Source organism: Echinops telfairi, unplaced genomic scaffold, assembly GCF_000313985.2.
Source record: "Echinops telfairi isolate 266 unplaced genomic scaffold, ASM31398v2 ScPeMD7_7469;HRSCAF=8507_1, whole genome shotgun sequence".
Classification (NCBI taxonomy): Eukaryota; Metazoa; Chordata; class Mammalia; order Afrosoricida; family Tenrecidae; genus Echinops; species Echinops telfairi.
Window position 1 is genome coordinate 51,886,917 of NW_022111373.1, and position 17,031 is coordinate 51,903,947.

General features: G+C 43.5%; 2 protein-coding genes across 2 annotated transcripts in view; one reads left to right on the forward strand and one right to left on the reverse strand.

Annotated features, from left to right (window-relative positions):
• RHOBTB3 (Rho related BTB domain containing 3) overlaps positions 1-17,031 on the reverse strand; it is an 81,165-nt gene that overhangs the window by 21,507 nt on the left and 42,627 nt on the right. The window contains exons 8-9 of the mRNA XM_045285194.1: positions 15,089-15,209; positions 358-531 (exon numbers count right to left, since the gene is read on the reverse strand). Coding sequence (XP_045141129.1) covers positions 358-531; positions 15,089-15,209 — 295 coding nt within the window. The remainder of the gene's footprint in view (positions 1-357; positions 532-15,088; positions 15,210-17,031) is intronic.
• Positions 6,418-7,371, forward strand: LOC105978693 (transcription initiation factor TFIID subunit 12-like). The gene is made up of 2 exons (XM_045285019.1): positions 6,418-6,971; positions 7,326-7,371. The coding sequence occupies exons 1-2, from the start codon at positions 6,433-6,435 to the stop codon at positions 7,369-7,371; spliced, it is 585 nt and encodes a 194-aa protein (XP_045140954.1). The 5' UTR covers positions 6,418-6,432.

Sequence of the window (17,031 nt, forward strand, 5' to 3'; positions counted from 1 at the left end):
AAATAAATAAATAAATAAACACAGCAACCCCACCCTTCCACTCCCTCTGGAAGAGAGCCCTTTGATCCAACCGGTAGGGTTGGGCTCATTATTGGTTACAAGCAGCCTACAACTTATGGGGTACCTACAACAGCCATCACGGCACTGCAATGATGCTCGTCGGAAAGCCCATAGGGACTCCCATCTGCTCGCCTCCGTGAGCTGACTGAAGATTCATTGTTGTGCCAATAACGCCACAGACTGCTCGGCACATCCCACGATCCCATGGTGATAAGACTTAGCCGGTTTCACAGGAAAATGAACAGAACAAGTGAAAAGAAAAGAATGAACTTTGAGACACGACTTATCCTTTCTCACCTGGGCAACAGGAATCGGTGTACAGGTACTCTAAAAATGAGAGGAAAGTCTCTTTGGAAACACCGTAAACTGGAATCAAAACACTCTTTGCTTCCATGTAATTACCATTAAACATGGCTGCCATCACTTCACAACGGGCCACCAGGATGGCCCTGTGGGCTGGTACTGTTGCACCTGCAAGAGCCAAAAGAGAAACAGTGGTAACAAGTAGCTAGGTAAGAGAAATACTCAGTGTGCTTCTTCTAGCAAGGTTCCCTCTCCTTAGGCAGAAAAACTCTCAAACTCTCTGCCACCAAGTCAGTGCTGACTCACAGCAGCCCCCTGCAGGTTCTGAGATGGTAACTGTTGATGGGCGTAGAGTCTCCAGTCTTTCCCCCATGGAGCTGCTGGTGGTTTTGAACTGCCGACCAAGTGGATCACAGCCCAACACGTAACCACTACACCATCCATGGACAAACCAAGTTGAAGACTAAATCAGAGATAAGTGAGACCAAACTCAACCTGGAAGGAAATGCTAACGTTTTGGTTTTTAAATGAAAAAGGAGAGTTCAAAAGTTGAACACTTTACAATTATTAGTTACTGATTTGATTTCCTGAAAATAGAGGAACTCGGGTAACATATTTGTCCTTCATGTTTTTATAGTGAAACACTTTCCCTTTCCGACCGGCCCACGTGCCTCCCAAGAAAACACCCTCACCCTTCTTGGTCGTGCTCAGAGCACAGTTCTGGCCAGGCTTCCTCTTATTAGGAACAGAAAACGAAGATGCAAACTGCTCTAGACCTCGGTGGTCCGTCGATCACAGCCGGAAGGACGAGAGGATTCTCCTGAATCTTGTGGAGTCATGAAGAGCATTTCAGAACTTAGGGAACATTTGGAGGGACAGGAGCACAGCACCCTCGCTGCCTCCCTAGGGGACCTCTCTTTCCTACACAAACCGCATCAGCTTCGGAGAGAGCTGGAGCAATTTGGACCGTAAACGGCCCCTCAGCCTGTACACCTCACTGAGCTCGTTAAACTGAGGCTCCCACACGGGTGGGAAACTAGCACTGAGGGAACCATGACGAGGGCTGTATTCCCTCACGTACAACAGAGGGGATCTGGGACACTGGTATTCCACGGTAGGAGAGCCTCCACTTTGGTAAGTTAGAGGTAAAGTCCAAGTGCATTCTCCTGCTTTAAGTATCCCCACAGATTCTCCCCTTAACAGCTGTGCTGCCTTAAAATGAGCACACAGTTGATTTTATCTCCCGATAGAAGCAGACATCCTTTTGCTATGTCCTCCTGCTATGTCACCCAGCCACCTTGTAGGTATTCGGTTTCCTCACCTATGAGCTCAGGGACCTTAATGTAGAATCCACTCACCTGGTAACACATGTAACTTCTGAATGTGCATGTCTCTGGCTACCTATAAATGTCTCAACATAGTAAAGGTGCTCTCTCTCTCTTCTCCCAGTTCCATGTGGACCCTCAAGAGGAGCTGAGGTGGCCATGCTGCCATAAACGCATCTGACTCCTTGATTTTATTCTCTCTCCTGTCTTTCCTGTCCTCTATGATGTACTATGAGCTTCATATCGGATCGCTGTACAACTGCGCCTACGGGCCTTTGGTCGCTGGTGGCTGGCTTCCTCTGATACGTGAGGTACAGCTTGGGAAGCTTCCCCGGGACTGCTCCAAAGCACAGCGCCACTGCAGACGGGCAGGCAGGCAGGCAGGCAGGCAGGCAGGCGTGGCGCTAACCACTGGGGCCTCTTCAGGAAACCACGCGTCCACATTGGGAGCTTTCCGTTCAGGCTAGAATTGCTCAATAGATCTTTATTAAACACCCACCATCTTGGGAACTAAAGAGACAAAGACGAGGAAACTTTGGGGCAGGCAAAGCTTCTAGTGCAGTAGAAAATCCCACAGGCAGTGCAAGGGACAAAGCTCATACACTTCCAGAAAGCAACTCTCTGAGCCAAACCAACCATTGTTCTGCCGGAGTGCTCACCTACACATCCCTACAATCGCCTGCTTATCAAGGGCACCAATTATTCTCTAAAACACTCACAACTGAGTACTCCATTCCCTTTAAACCCAAGCAAGGCCTTTCCTGGCTTAGGAAGGAAGAAAAGGGTTCTTTCTTCAAAGCCACTCATCCCTCCGGATCCACAAAGAAGCACTACCTGATCGAGCCATATCTGCTTACACTGTGATGAGCCTAACCACACTGCTCCCCACCACCAGCAGGGTCCCTGCCCCGCCTCGCTGCCCGGCTCCTCCTCACCTGCCCTGGCACTCAAGGCAGTGTTACACCACCCATCGGTGCCAGGGGACAGGGTTCCCATGAACCCTCCCAGCACTCGTCTCTACATGATCTGTAGGAGGGGGCTGCAAAGAGTTCATAAAAAAAAAAAAGAAAATCCCAGTATCTTTTCATTCTATTTTCCCATGAACTTTGGGAAGCCCCCTCAGACATGGTGATTAACAAGCAACTCAAATAAGTAAACATTTGACTTATAATTTTAAGGTTTTTAAAATATTCAATAGGGTACCATGAAAAAGAAAGGAAGGAAAATTACAAGTAGGTTTTAAACAACCTAAATAGCCTATCATTTGAGTATAGAAAAAACATCATCGGGATATAGGATAGGGCAGGGGGATGGCATTTTAGAAGTAAGCGTGACAGTCGAACTGAGCTGTCCAGGTAATCACTGTGGTTAAAGAGCACCAGCCGAACCCTCCATGCCCTGATGTATTCCTAAACCTTCTCAGGCTTGCAATTTAGTTTGAAGAGTCCTTACATGTTAGGCTAAGCCACAGCCTTCTCAGGCTGGGGATCGAGGGACCCTTTCACAGGGGCCACCCGGTTCATAACAGTAGCAAAATGATAGTGATGAAGTAGCAATGAAAATAATGTCATGGTTGGGGTTCACCACAACATGAGGAACTATATTAAAGGCTGAGAACCGCTGGACTCAGAGAACATCAACTTCAATTTTCCACCCTTCCAGGCTGCTGTTTTGGTGTTATAAACGTTCGATTATGAAATTGTACCGTACCTCAGTATAGTCTTGTTTTTACACACTACATATAAAAATATGCTGAATCAAGAAAATGGAGTGTTTATATACCAGTCAGCAATAGGATACAGCTGCAGAATTCCTTCAGGGACAAAGTCATATTTTTGCTTTTGTTTTTTTGTATAATTAGATTCGACACTGGGTACCACAAGATACCGCCACAAGACATCAATTTTCTAGTTAAAAGATAAACATGTACTTTGAAAATGTCAAGGCCCCAAATTCTCTTTTCTTCTTTCCTTTCTTTGCTGTTACAATTTAAAGGAAATTTTTATAAGGGAGAGACGATAAGGGTGAGGCAAAAATATACAGCCACCCCCCCCCACCGTTTTCTAGTCGTTACTTATTAATTGTCAAAGATCGTTGTTTTTACCATATCCTAAAATTAGTCATACCTTCTCAAACTGCATTTCCACCTTCAACAATACGATGTTTAATTGTTTTCTACTGAAAACTGGATCTTTCCTAGCTCAAGAGAGATTTGAAACAGATGCCAAATAAGTAATCAGGACAGAGCTACTACTCCTCCGTAGAGCTTTTGTTACTTAATGCAAACGGATACCAAGAAGCTGAAGATGGCAGTGGAAGCGAACAGCCGTTACAAGGATATTCAAGAAGCTTCAGGTCCCACATCTACTTCTGTTAGTTGCTGGTGACAGCCTAAGCGTTTTAAAAGGAGGATTTGATTGTGTACCTGGTTTCAGTAAGGAAGAATACTGTGATCATACAGCGTCGGCTGCCGTTGGCAGGGAGTGGACTCTACACTACAGGCCCCAGCTAGTCCTTTATGGGCTCCATGTCCATCCTGTGACAAACTGTATGAGGAAACACTTCCTTTCCCTACTTTACAGGTGAGGAGCAAAGTTTCAGAACCAGAAAGGAACTCCACCAGACCACTACCGTAACGCTGCCTGAAAGCAGCAGCGACGACAACCCCGTCTTTCTAATCCAAGGCTCCCTTCCCTACCTGCTCATCTTGCTGATGCCCAGCACTTCAGCCCTGACCTAGCCGGCCGGAGTCTATTCTCGGTCAGATTTCACTGTGCCTCTCATAAGGTTGAGTCATATTGATGCTAAAAACATAAGTGAAGTTATTACATATGATACAAATTTACTATTGTCATGTGAGTAGAAAAAGTATGGTTATATGTATAATTAACTTTAAGTTATCTTTCTCATTACTGTATATAACTTTATATTAAAAACAAAGTGGCAGCTCAATGTGAATTATTTCACACATGTAAATATCTAAAATATATATTTGGCATTATAAATATTTTAGGTAACATATCTAAAGAAAAAAAATCACAAGGTCTTCTGAAAATTCCACTGCAACTTAAAAAAGCAGGTTTTATATTTACAATTCAAGAAAGGTTGTCATCCAACTATTACTCTGAGTCAATCTTAAGTTCAATATAAATACATTTGAGATACATTAATGCTCTCTTTCACCATCAGAAAGTTAGAAATTTATTCACACTTGCAACAGCTATTTAGAGCGCAAAAAAGACAGGAGTCAATTTTCCAGAGTGACATTGAAGCCTGACTGCAACTAAGCCCAGGAGCCTTAAATGTTGCCACCCTGGAAGGCAGTGATAGGAGCTAACCCAAAAGCAAACTTCTTTGCCAGGTGCAGTAATACTTCGGTTGTAGAACTCAATCAACTGGTTCCAAACTCATGTTCCAACACAGCAAAGTTTGAGTACTGAATATACTTTTCCCACAATGGAAAACCAAGCTAATTGCTTCTGAGGCTCGAAAATTAGACTTATAATTTCATTTTTCACAGACTCCATATCACTATGGAGGCTTGTAGCCTTCTCACATATCACTTCGCCATCAAGCTGCTTCTGATTTATCCAAATTAGCCATCACTTTCCAACCTCTTTGATGGTCAGGGTTCTTTGTTTCCTGGTTAACGAGTTCATACCTTGTTAGGCCGGGTTGACGAGAGAAACAAATTCATAGGCACTCATATGTGTTTAAGAAAGAGCTTCATATAAAAGAGTAATTGTATATTAATAAAACATCCCAGCCCAGTCCAGACCAAGTCCGTAAGCCCGATATTAGCCCATATGTCTGATACCAGTCGATAAATTCCTCTTCAGACTCACATAACACATGCAATGACGCCAAATGCTGGAAAATCACAGTCCAGTGGGTGAAAAGATTTGTGGATCCAGTGACAGTAGAAGCATCTCAGTGCTGGCGTGGGTCTCCACGTGACTCCTCCAACTCCTGGGCTCTGGCTTCCATCAGCGTAGCTCCATGTGGCTTGTCATCAGGAATACCAAGTAGAGAGTGTGTGTCCCACCTGGAGTTCCCAGAATCCTCAGGTAAGGGCCATGCCCACACAGAGGCATCATTGGCTATGACCTGATAGACAGGTTAGACTCCACCCCTTTGCAAGTTGACATAAGATAATGTAACTACTACAACACCTTTCACTATATTGGCTGCTTTAATCACCTTCTTTTATTTTTCTTCCCCCAAAATCTTGATAACATGGTCTTAACCATGTATTCAGCTGCTAAGTCAAACAAGCGGCAACCTGATTCAAATTTCGCAATAATTTCTCTCCTTTTCAAATTTTGCAACGATTTCTTACTTTAGCTGTATTGTTAATAGGTTTTAAAAAAAGATATGATGTATGGAGAAGTTGATTTTGTGGCTGATTCATGTCTCAGAGAGAAAATATTTGCCGCTGTCTGCCAAATGCTGCTACCTTGAGTTCTGGCCCTGGGCTTCGAATTTGATTGATTTGGGGAGTTAAGAAGACTGGGGGAGTCGGACCGGCTGCTGAGACGACATTTCACTGGGGCACTCTCCGCATATCATGGGGAGATAGACGCTGCTGCCTGTGAGTCTTGGGCCCTGGCAGCTGAGGAAGAAGAGCGGGAGGAGGGAGTCAGCACCTGGCCCGCAGTGGTTGATTGGCCTTGGTCCTAACAGCTCCAAAAAGAAGCAGGATCTTGATAAGCTCTATGAGCTGAAGTCCAAAGCTCGACAGATTATGAACCAGTCTGGCCCCTCAGCCTTAATCAACCTCTCCAATTCCTCGTCCATCAAACCAGAACCAGCCAGCACCCCTCCGCAAGGCTGCACGGCCAACAGCACGACGGTGGTAAAGATACCAGGCATTCCTTGTGCTGGAGGGCGGCTCAGCCCTGAAAACAATCAGGTATTGACGAAGAAGAAATTGCAAGATTTAATAAGAGAAGTGGACCCTAATGAGCAGTTGGATAAAGATGTAGAGGAGATGCTGCTGCAGATTGCTGATGATTTTATTGAGAGTGTGGTGACAGCAGCCTGCCAGCTTGCCAGGCATCGCAAGTCCAGCACCCTGGAGGTGAAAGATGTCCAGCTGCATCTAAAGCGCCAGCGAAACATGTGGATCCCAGGATTTGGCTCTGAAGAAATCCGCCCCTACAAGAAAGCTTGCACCACAGAAGCTCACAAAGAGAGAATGGCACTGATCCGGAAAACAACTAAGAAATCACCACGGAAGGGTCAGGGACTGGACAACAATGATTTGGAGATACTTGAGCTGAGGCCTCATCCATGGAATTTTTTTTTAAATGCTTTACAGAGAAGCATATATTTTTTATTAACAGTGCAGCAATATCTATAATGACTGAGAGGATCTGCCAAAAGAATAAAGTCTCCTACCCCACCTTTCGGTCCCTCTTCCCTGCCATCTCAAAGAGGAGCAGCGTATCTTCCAGAGAAGATTTCATTTGTGGTCTGTTATAGAAGTGAGTGAATGTGGGACACAGCGTTACGGTCTTGTTGGGGAGACAGTATTAGCAGGACATGTAGAGGTTTTTGTTTCCTTCTCCCCAGGCCTCTCCCTGTACTTTGCAATGTCAGTGTTTCAATGAACATGACTTTCATCTGCTTTTACAGAATAAAGAGGTTATTAATCGGGAAAATAAAGACTGGGGACATCTAGCAACCTTCACTCTTCTCATTTTGAGCCCCATGCGCCTACGATCACAGGGCACTGGTGGCGTAACAGTTATGCCTTGGGCTGCTAATCGTAAGTTCAGCAGTTTGAAACCACCAGCGCTTCTAAGGGGAAAGATGGGGCTTTCTACTCCCATACAGAGTTACAGTCTTGGAATCACTAACTTCCTTTAGAAGCTTTATGGCTGGTATCATTAACTTTCTTTGGAACCATGGTGATGATATTCTACACAAATAAAGCCCACACACATTTTAAAAAGCACAACGATGAATGTTTTAACACACTAACATAAACACCACTTGTAGTCTGAGCAAGAGGGGCACTTAGACTGAAGTGGCACCCCGTTGTGTCCAAGGTGACATGAGACCCATGACTCACAGGTGTTTTCAAGTGGGATTTTCATTCGACTATTGAGCAAAGTTACAAACACCAAGTCAATTTTTTTTTAAATCTCTGCTGTTATGAACAGTGGAAAGTTTGAGCTTGGAGGCTTTAGGCAACTGAGGTATTACTGTATAAATTTTGCAGGTGTTAAAAATATAAAATAGTGTATACCAGAGAACACCCTTTAACTGTGAACAGCGCGAAAGCTGGGACTCAGTCATTCTGAGGATCATGTTTAACTTTTCGGTCATGTGTGTTCAATGTGCTCTGCACTGGTCTTTGAGTTAGAAAGGCCTGGGTGCAAAGGGCTGTTTCCTTATCTCTGGGTAAGGAGCCCAGGTGGTATAGCCAGTTACAGGTTGGGCTTCAATCTGCAAGGTCCAAAGTTCAAAACCACCAGCGGCTTCAAGGGAGAAAGACAGGGCTTTCTACCCCTGTAAACAGTTACAGTCTCAGAAATTCTCAGGGTTAAATCCAGCGTGGCCGATAGGGTCACTATGAGTCAGTATTGACTCGATGGCAGTGAGATTGGTTTGCTTTATTTCTGGGTGACTAGTGCTATGACATGGAAAGAGTTACCTGACCACTCCTCAACTGTTGGAATGATGATACAGACGCACGGGGCAGTTGAGGCACTTGACGGACACGCATCATCTCTAGCAGAACTGCAGCCAGAGCATCCGTGCTACCATCCTTAATCTAAGAGTGCCTCAAAACTAAAAAGTTCAATGGCTTAGTGCAGAGTTGGCTTTTGATATGCACAATCTGGGCTTCATGAACATAGCTTAGAGTGTTAAAAACAAGCAGCTCTACCAAATTTGCAAGAAAAAAATCTATATAAGCATACTTAATGCTGATGGAGGCTTACTTAGTAAAACAACCACTCTTAAGACACCACCAACAGGAACCAGTACAATATTGCTGGGCATAAACAATTTAATAGCAAATAACTTAATCGCCTGCATTTAGATGTTCAAAGAGAGTCCTGGTGGCATAGTGGTTATTTGTGGGGCTTGAACTGCAAGGTAAAGAGTTCGAAACTACTGGCTGCTCCACAGGAGAAAGATGAGGCTTTCTACTAACGTAAAGAGTTACAGTCTCAAAAACTCACAGTGGAAGTTCTACTCTGCCCTACAGGGTCTCTATGAGTCGACACCAATTCAACGGGAGGGAGTTGAGTGAGAGATGTTCAAATCCTTTGCCTAAGTATCTACCTCAAGGAAGTAATTCTAATTTCAGAATGAGAAAATTACAGTAAAACTTCAATACAGCTACATTTTGTGATACTGAAAAAGTGGAAAACACCTACCCTCATGTCCAAAGAGAAAGGCAGGACATGGCTCCATACGACAGTAAACAGAACGCTATGAAAGGTTTAACGCCATGCAAAATCTTGTGGCACATGTTTAAAAACAAAAGATACACAACTGGATACTATTTCTTACCTACTCCTATTCTTAAGCAGAAGAAAAATGTCAAATTTCCCTAGGGAAATATGTCAAAATGTCAATAATGATTATTATTGGAGAGCAGAGTGTGAGTGGATTTGTATATGTGCATCTTTATGTGCTATCCATCTTTTGAATGCATTTGTTTATAAACTTGCATGGGTGTGTCTTTATGTATTATCTGACTCTTCTTATACTTTAAAAGGTCCAGTAATTATGCCATTTCTCTAATCAGGACATCCCATCTCATTCTTGAAAGATAGCCACTGCTCACAATGCTCGACATAGTCTTCTATTTTTAAAATACCTTTTAAAACTTTCTTTTACATTTAGAAACCTAACAGACATAGCTTCTATAAATGGTATCATTCTACATACACTATTATGTAACAATCATATCTGAGGTTCAAAATCAGAAGAATATAGTGTCATGACTATCTACCAAACTGTTGGATACTCTGGGAGAGCTATCAACTAGTGATTCTCTCTCCTTCCTCCTCCTCCTCTAGCACGCCTCTGGCTTTTCCTCTTCTCCCTACACTTCTGGAATTGGAAGAATTCCAGAAGAACATCAGAGACTGCCCTGGTAACCTGGACCTGCTGCCACAGGGCCTGAGTGACCACACTGAAGTGAATAAAAACACCCTCCACCTCTTCAGCAGGACAACGACGCCTATTTTATCCTCAACTTCTCCCAACTCAGAATTTCTCCCTCGTATTGGCATTACTACCTACTGGGCAGGAGGAATCACAGAAGGGAGGCTATTAATACCAAAAAAAAAAAAAAGACTTCAGAATCTATCTGATTCATCTCCATTGGCAAGGGAGAAGTCATGAAGTCCAGAAATGTTAACCGCCCTTTGCGCAGGGACTCAAGTTGAAAGGCAAAGCCAAGCAGGAGTGAAGAATGCAGGCTCAAAACAGAAAACACTGTGGCTTTCTGTAACCCTACTCCCGTCTCAACACTCCCACCTCCAGGCTTCACTGGCTCCTCGTCTGACGCAGAGAACCTGCTCCCACCACATTCCTGCTACTTACTCTCTGTCCCTGACATGGGAAGCTATCAGGGGTGCCCTACAGCTGCTGCTAGGCACACAAATAGCTCTTTCTTCTTGACCCCAGTGACCCTCATAGGTGGGGGAGTGTGAACAGGTCCTGGCAAGAGTAAAAGGCAGAATAATGAAAGAAAAGTAAGAGAGTGAGTGAAATGATTCCCTACTTATCTTTCTCACTATAACTTTGTATCTTGATAGGCTTCACACTCCCGGTGAGCATCTTTTCAGTAGGCTACACTAGCATACTGTTTGGTGCAATGCTTCCTATATCAATTATTGTTGTTGTATGCCAGCAAACGGATATCCACTCATTCCCAAAAAAACAAAACAAGTCCTTTGCCATTGAGTTGATTCCAACTCAAAGTGCCTCTATACAGGAATTATGAAGCTGTAAATCTCTATGGCCACCAAGCTTCCATTTTCTTCTGCAGAACGACTGCTCAGTTTGAGCTGCTGACCCCATGGCTGGCAGTCCAGTGCCTACCCAGTGGCATTGCGTTTACACAAAGTATTATTGTTGCATACCATTCGATGCATTTCCACTCTTTTTTTTCTCCCTGACTGCCATTGAGTCAATTCTAACTTATAGCGACCCTGATGGAATAGTGGGTTATAAGTTCGAAACCCAGCCCCATTTACAGGAGAAAGATGCGGCATTCTGCTTTCTACTAAAGATTTATAATCCTGGAAACCCACGGGGGCTGTTCTACTCTGTCTTATAAAGTCGGCAAGAGTCAGAATTTCCACACCTAACAAACTACCCATGCCTCCTATGTCTATTAAAAGCAAGCAGGGACCACTGTGAGGATGGCAAGAGCCAAGCAGTTTGTTCAGTAGCACACAGGCTCATATCAAGTCGGGGCCAATCTGACAGCACCCAAGAACAACAGAGCTTTGCCGTCTACAAGGCCACGAGCCATCTTTGATCTAAATTGAGATGTGCTGTTTGGGTAAAATACACTGCATTGCGAAGATTTAGAATGAAAAAAATATACCTTGTTAGTGATCTTGAATTGCTAATGATATTGAAGACATGCTGAAATAATACTTGGGTTATGTATTGGGTTAAATAAATGTATTGGGTTAAATAAAATATAAGATAAAATAAAAAATTTAAAGCAAATATGACAGCTATGTTATAATGCAGCAAGAAAGACACCGTGGGACAGGAGACAATCCCTACATCATGAGCTTCCAATAGCATCACAGTTATTCAGGGTCCCCGAGAAATGTGGATCTCAAACTGTGCTACCTCGTTAGCACGTCTGGCAGAAAACCAACCCTCTCTCATGTTATGGACTCTCTATACGCAATGTCTATTTTGGAGAGCATTTGTGCATGAGTTGTTGATCCTCAGGATCAACAGGATCACTAAGTCAACAACAATACAATTAACCCTCGGGCAATATGGGTTTGAAGTGCAGGGGCCCTGCTAAGCACCGGTGAGCTGAGTGATGTGAATGATCTCACTTGAGTAGTCAGTCTTTCCAGTTAGGGGAGATGGAAAGGTGAGACGCTAGCAGTTACTGGAGAGACAACATCTTCTTTCATGGGAAGGATTCGTCGCACACAGCAGCATGTTAAGCAGACACTCGTGAGCTCACGGCCATGCTGTTGCTGCTGTACTGTTGACTCCGTTCTGACTCGCAGCACCCGTGTCCAAGAGAACAAGCCACCGCCTGCTCCTGCACCAGCCTCACAGTGGTCATCATTTGAGCCTATTATTGCAGCCACTGTGCTCATGCCTCTTGTCAAGGGTTTTCTTTGAAGCTGGCCTTCTACTTTTGACTACAATAGCAATCAGGAAAAGGAACCCAAGTATAATTGAGCCCAAACACATGCTTTTCAAGAGTCAACTGTAATCATTTACTAAAAAAGTCCTTGTTATAGGAACTGTAAAAAACACAAGAAATCCTTCAATGGTCATTGTAAGTTTCCTTGTGAGATCAGTAAATCTGGTTCCCTTCTTCCAGTTAAGCTTCGAAAACACACACGAAGGATGTCATTAATCTGAGATAATCCCACAGAAATTTGTTTCTAAATAATGATGATGAAGAGTTAGGAACACTCAAATCACTCATCAACGTCACTCGGGCAAAAGGACAGAGAGCTAGAACATGATTCTGACTCAGGAAGTGGGTACTTAATCAACTATATGGATCGGACCTTATTTATAGAACAAACTATGTCAGAAAATAATGTGGAAGAAGTGAGTCGGCCCAGGCCAAAGGACCAGTAGCTGGCAGTGTTTATTCTTAGCATCATCCAGGAAGATCAAAGGTGATTCATCTCATCAATAAGAACACTGTAGTTTATCATATAGTAGAAGATACTCAACAGAACTCACCATGGCCCAACTAAAATACCACTAGAAAATGCAAACAGCCACTAAAAAATACATAGACAACCTTCAGAATCCTCTTTAGTCCCCCTGGTTATGAACATCAGTGCCCTGGATTCTCACATGTATTCCTGAGTGAAGCAATCAGGTGAACATTTAGCCACTACCTACAAGGCTGGCTGCTCAAATCCACCTAGAGGCACATCTGAAGAAATGCCTGACTCTGTGCTTGCCACAGGAAACCCTGTGGGGCACAGATCCACAGTGAAATGCAGTGGGTGGCCACGAGTCAGAAACAACGTGGTGGCAAGAGGTTTTCATTTTGTTTTCGTCCACTGTTGCTGGGAATGCTTGTCTTTACTCTATTCCCATCTCCCTGAGCTGCTCAGTGGGCATCTAAATTACCCGGAACACCATCATGGCCAGGGGGCAGAGCTCGGGGCCCCCAGGGAGTGAGTTATCTGAAAAGCAGCATTGGGCTTTGCCTGTGGCATCTGCCACTTCTGTTCGGAACACAGATACCTCAGTGCCGGCTTTCTAGATGGAGGGGGGGGGGGTTTGCGGGGAGTGGGGTGGTGGTGTTGGTTTTGTTGTTTTTCCTGAACTAATTTTGGAAAGAGAGATCATCTGATTTGCCAATCACGCTTATTCTTGCTGTGTATGTGGTCTTTTCTGTTTGAATGTGAAGCTTATTAGATGATTTGTAAAAGAAAAATCATGGCTGTTTTTCTTGGATGAACAGAATATGCCACGCATTTTTAGTAAACACCACCATCCACAGAGCTGTTTGTCTAAGAAGCTAATCAGGGGATTCTGAAATCACCCAGAGCATTAGCCCTGGCAAGGCGTGGTCTACTTTTAATGAATAATTTATGAGAACTGGCGTTAGAAAAACAAGCTGGAGTTTTATTCTGGCAACTAGCAAATCGGGCTGTAAAAATATTAGGGACTAATTCAGAGGCTGTTTTGTGGCTGGTGGGGGTGGCGGGTGTCCTAAAATGGCAAAAGGATTACGTAAAGTCTGTGTTTCCGTTAGTCGCTGCAACCCAAGTTAATGTAGTTAATGCAGTTAGAAAAATCTCCCTTACAAAATGCAGTTAGCCTAGGCTGCTTTACTTAATGCAGGCTCTGCGGGATTGTTCTAGCTTGCTGTGCTGCTCAAAAGCAGGCGGGATAGAGTGAGATGTCTCCCCCGGTGTCCCGGACCAAAAGCTAGACCCCGCTCTCTAGTCTAGAGTCAACAAAAACTTCTTTTGTTTGCCTGCTCCCAGTCAATGGTGGTTTCCCGTAGTTACCCTGAAACTGATGTTAATGTCAAACATCTGTATGTGACTCCCCAAAGTGTAAATCCCAAGACAAAGGGTATATATGCCCTATGTTTCTGATTTCAAACAGGATACCACAAGACTGTCTGTTTTACTATGGTCTCCCTGTGGGAATACCTTCTAAATAAAAACTTCTTTCTTCCTCTGACTTGGAGTAAATGGACTACGAAGCTCGAGTAAAATACTTGCATTTCAAATCTTTCATATGTGTGTGTGTGTATAAACACATACATATATACGTACATGCACATACATACACACATGCATACACATACCATTCATAGGTTATATGTTGGGCTGCCATCCACATGGTCAGCAGTTCGAAACCACCAGCAACTCCAAAGTAAAAAGACAGCTTTCTACTCCTGTAAACAGTCTTGGAAACCCACAGGGGTCGCTATGAGTCAGCATTGACTTGATGACAGTGAAATTGGTTTTGGTTTTACTTACACACACACACACACACACACACACACACACACACACACACACCTACCTAAAAGTCACTATTATTGTCCCATTCTCAAAGGCCCAGACTCAGACTGCACCCAGTGCTAACAGACCTTTGTTGAAGGCACTTTGGGGAATTTTCCACTTCACTGTTTGCCTCAGCAAGTGACCAAGGTTAGATACAAAATGAATCTTTCTGGGGTGAGATTTGCAATGTAAACTGACTGTTAGCTGCCGTATGTTTCTACCAATCAGAATTCTCCTTCCCTCTTAGCTCGGCTGAAGCCCTACACAGTTAGTTTGGAAAAGTGCCATGGGGAGTTCTACTCTGCACACTGGATCCATCTGAGTCAAGAGTGACGGAACGGCTCTCCACAGTAACAAAGTGATTTTACCAGGGCTGGTTTCAGACGAATAAAAAAACTAGGATCTTTAAGAAATAAGCAACCAAAGACATATAATGGTATAATACAGACTAGCCCAAAACTCGTTGGACCTTAAAAGTTAATGAAGTATATGATAAAATATGTATGTATTCACTTTCTGGAAAATCCTGTTGAAATTCAGGAATGTTAACCTACACAGGATATAGAGAATAAGCTTTCTTTCCCCCAAAGTATTCAAAGCTGAAATAGAAAGTGAGGAAACAAAATACGAACTAAAACTGAGTAAAAGGACTTTGTAAAATTTGGCCTGTACCTTGTATTTCAAAGACAACATCCGCAAGCATTGGCTTATTAAGGAAAAACTTGAGGGAAGTGTTATAGAACCAAAGAGGTTTTCTGGCTTGATAGGTCTTGCAATTCCTCAGGCAGTTAATCTACAAGTAAAAACAAAAGAAAACAAGGTGTGAGGTTGTACAACATGCCTTACGAATATACATTAGCTGTTAGAGAATATGCAAAACTGTGATAACTTTCTAAAGAAATAATGATTACGTTCTGGCAAGTCTGATCAGAGCTTCCAGAGAGACTTACCCTCATGAATTAAATCCGGTCTAGCCCACAGCGAGAGGCAGGAGCGTGTGCACAGGTACAGATGAGAGATAAGAGCTCACGACACGCGGAATCCAGGAACAGGAATGGGAGTAGTGATACCAGGTGGGTAGGGGGAAGGTGGGGAGAAGAGGGGAGAAAGGGGGAACCGATCGCAATGATGGACACATAACATCCGCCCCGCCCTCCCATAGGGGACAAACATCAAGAAACCATGGGGGAAGGGACACAGCTGTTGGTGTAAGATATGAAAATAAATGATACATTAAATTCATAACTAAAATAGAATCAAGGGGTCACAAAGGTGGGAGGGGAGAGGGAGGGAGGGAAAAACAAGGAGCTGATGCCAAAGGCTCAAAAAGAAAGTAAATGTTTAGAAAATAATGATGGCAACATATGTACAAATATGCTTGATACAATTGATGTATGGATTGTTGTAAGAGCTTTAAGAGCCCCCAATAAAATGATCTTTTTTAAATTTTAACATTTTATTAGGGTCTCATACAACTGTTATCCCAAAATGATCTTTTAATAATGACCTTAAAAGAATGATATCAGCTCCTTGTTAACAGCAACACTGCTCTTATTCAGTGCTGACTATGTGACAGTCAGTCACTACAGCTGATGAGTTACATGGGCCTGAATCCCCACAAGTCTTTGTTTTCTGGGAAAGAGCCCATACCAGTCCAACCTTACATGAATGCCAAGTAAAACATGTTTTCATGTATAATCTGCCATTTTGGTCACTAATTAAGGATAGACTTAAATGTTTAATTTGTCATTTTTAAAATGACATAACAAATTTGCATTCTTTTCTATCATAACATATCCTATTACTGCTAACTAGCTCAGGATTTTCTCCCCAAAGCATAGATATAAAAATACTTGAGAGTGACAGACTGGTTTATCTCCATTTTTATATCCCATAATCCTAAGTACCTTCCCCACTACTCGTAAGAGACTATTGGATCTACGAAAGGATGCCTGGATCTTTCACTTGAAACGTCAGATCATCTCTTCCCTGGACAAGCCTTCTCCATCCGTCCTCTCTTGTCTGCCCTGGTGCTCCGCACCCCTTCCTGGCTTCCCATTCGGAGCTGGGGGCTTTGTCCTTTCTGTGGTCCTCAGTCCCACTTCCATCCCCTATCATGAATGTTTTAGACACCCCTTGGTTCTAACTCCAGAAGTTGAGAGCCATTCCCCCTTCCCTTTCCCTGCACCCATGTCCCTAATGAATCTCAGAGGCTCAGCTCCAATCAGAGTCCTGGGCCTATTTGGCTAGCTCTGGAACTCAGCCCATTTTATCTCTAAGAAATCATCTAATATATAAACTCAGGGGGAATGAGAGTGAATGGCATTTATATGTAAACCAAAATCCAAACTCAGGGCTACTGAATTGACTTCGACTCATAGACACCCTACAGGAAAGGGACCAGTGGGTCAATCCGAGTCAAAGGGAGTAAGCAGCTCTCCACAACAACCAAGTGACTTGACGCGGGCTGGTTCTGCCACAGGTACAACTGCCCCTGTGGGTTTCTGAGGCGAGCCATCCACAGGAGTAGAAAGTCCCGTCTTTCATATATATATCTCCGACATTTATGTATAATTCCATAGCCCCATCTTTCATATATATATATATATATATAT

What these genes read in the sequence shown, in the direction of transcription:
- LOC105978693 (XM_045285019.1), top strand. Translation starts at nt 6,433, where the DNA reads ATGAACCAGTCTGGCCCCTCAGCCTTAATCAACCTCTCCAATTCCTCG. An exon ending in TTGGAGATACTTGAGCTGAG is followed by an intron (nt 6,972 to 7,325) that starts GCCTCATCCATG and finishes CTGCTTTTACAG; the next exon opens with AATAAAGAGGTTATTAATCG.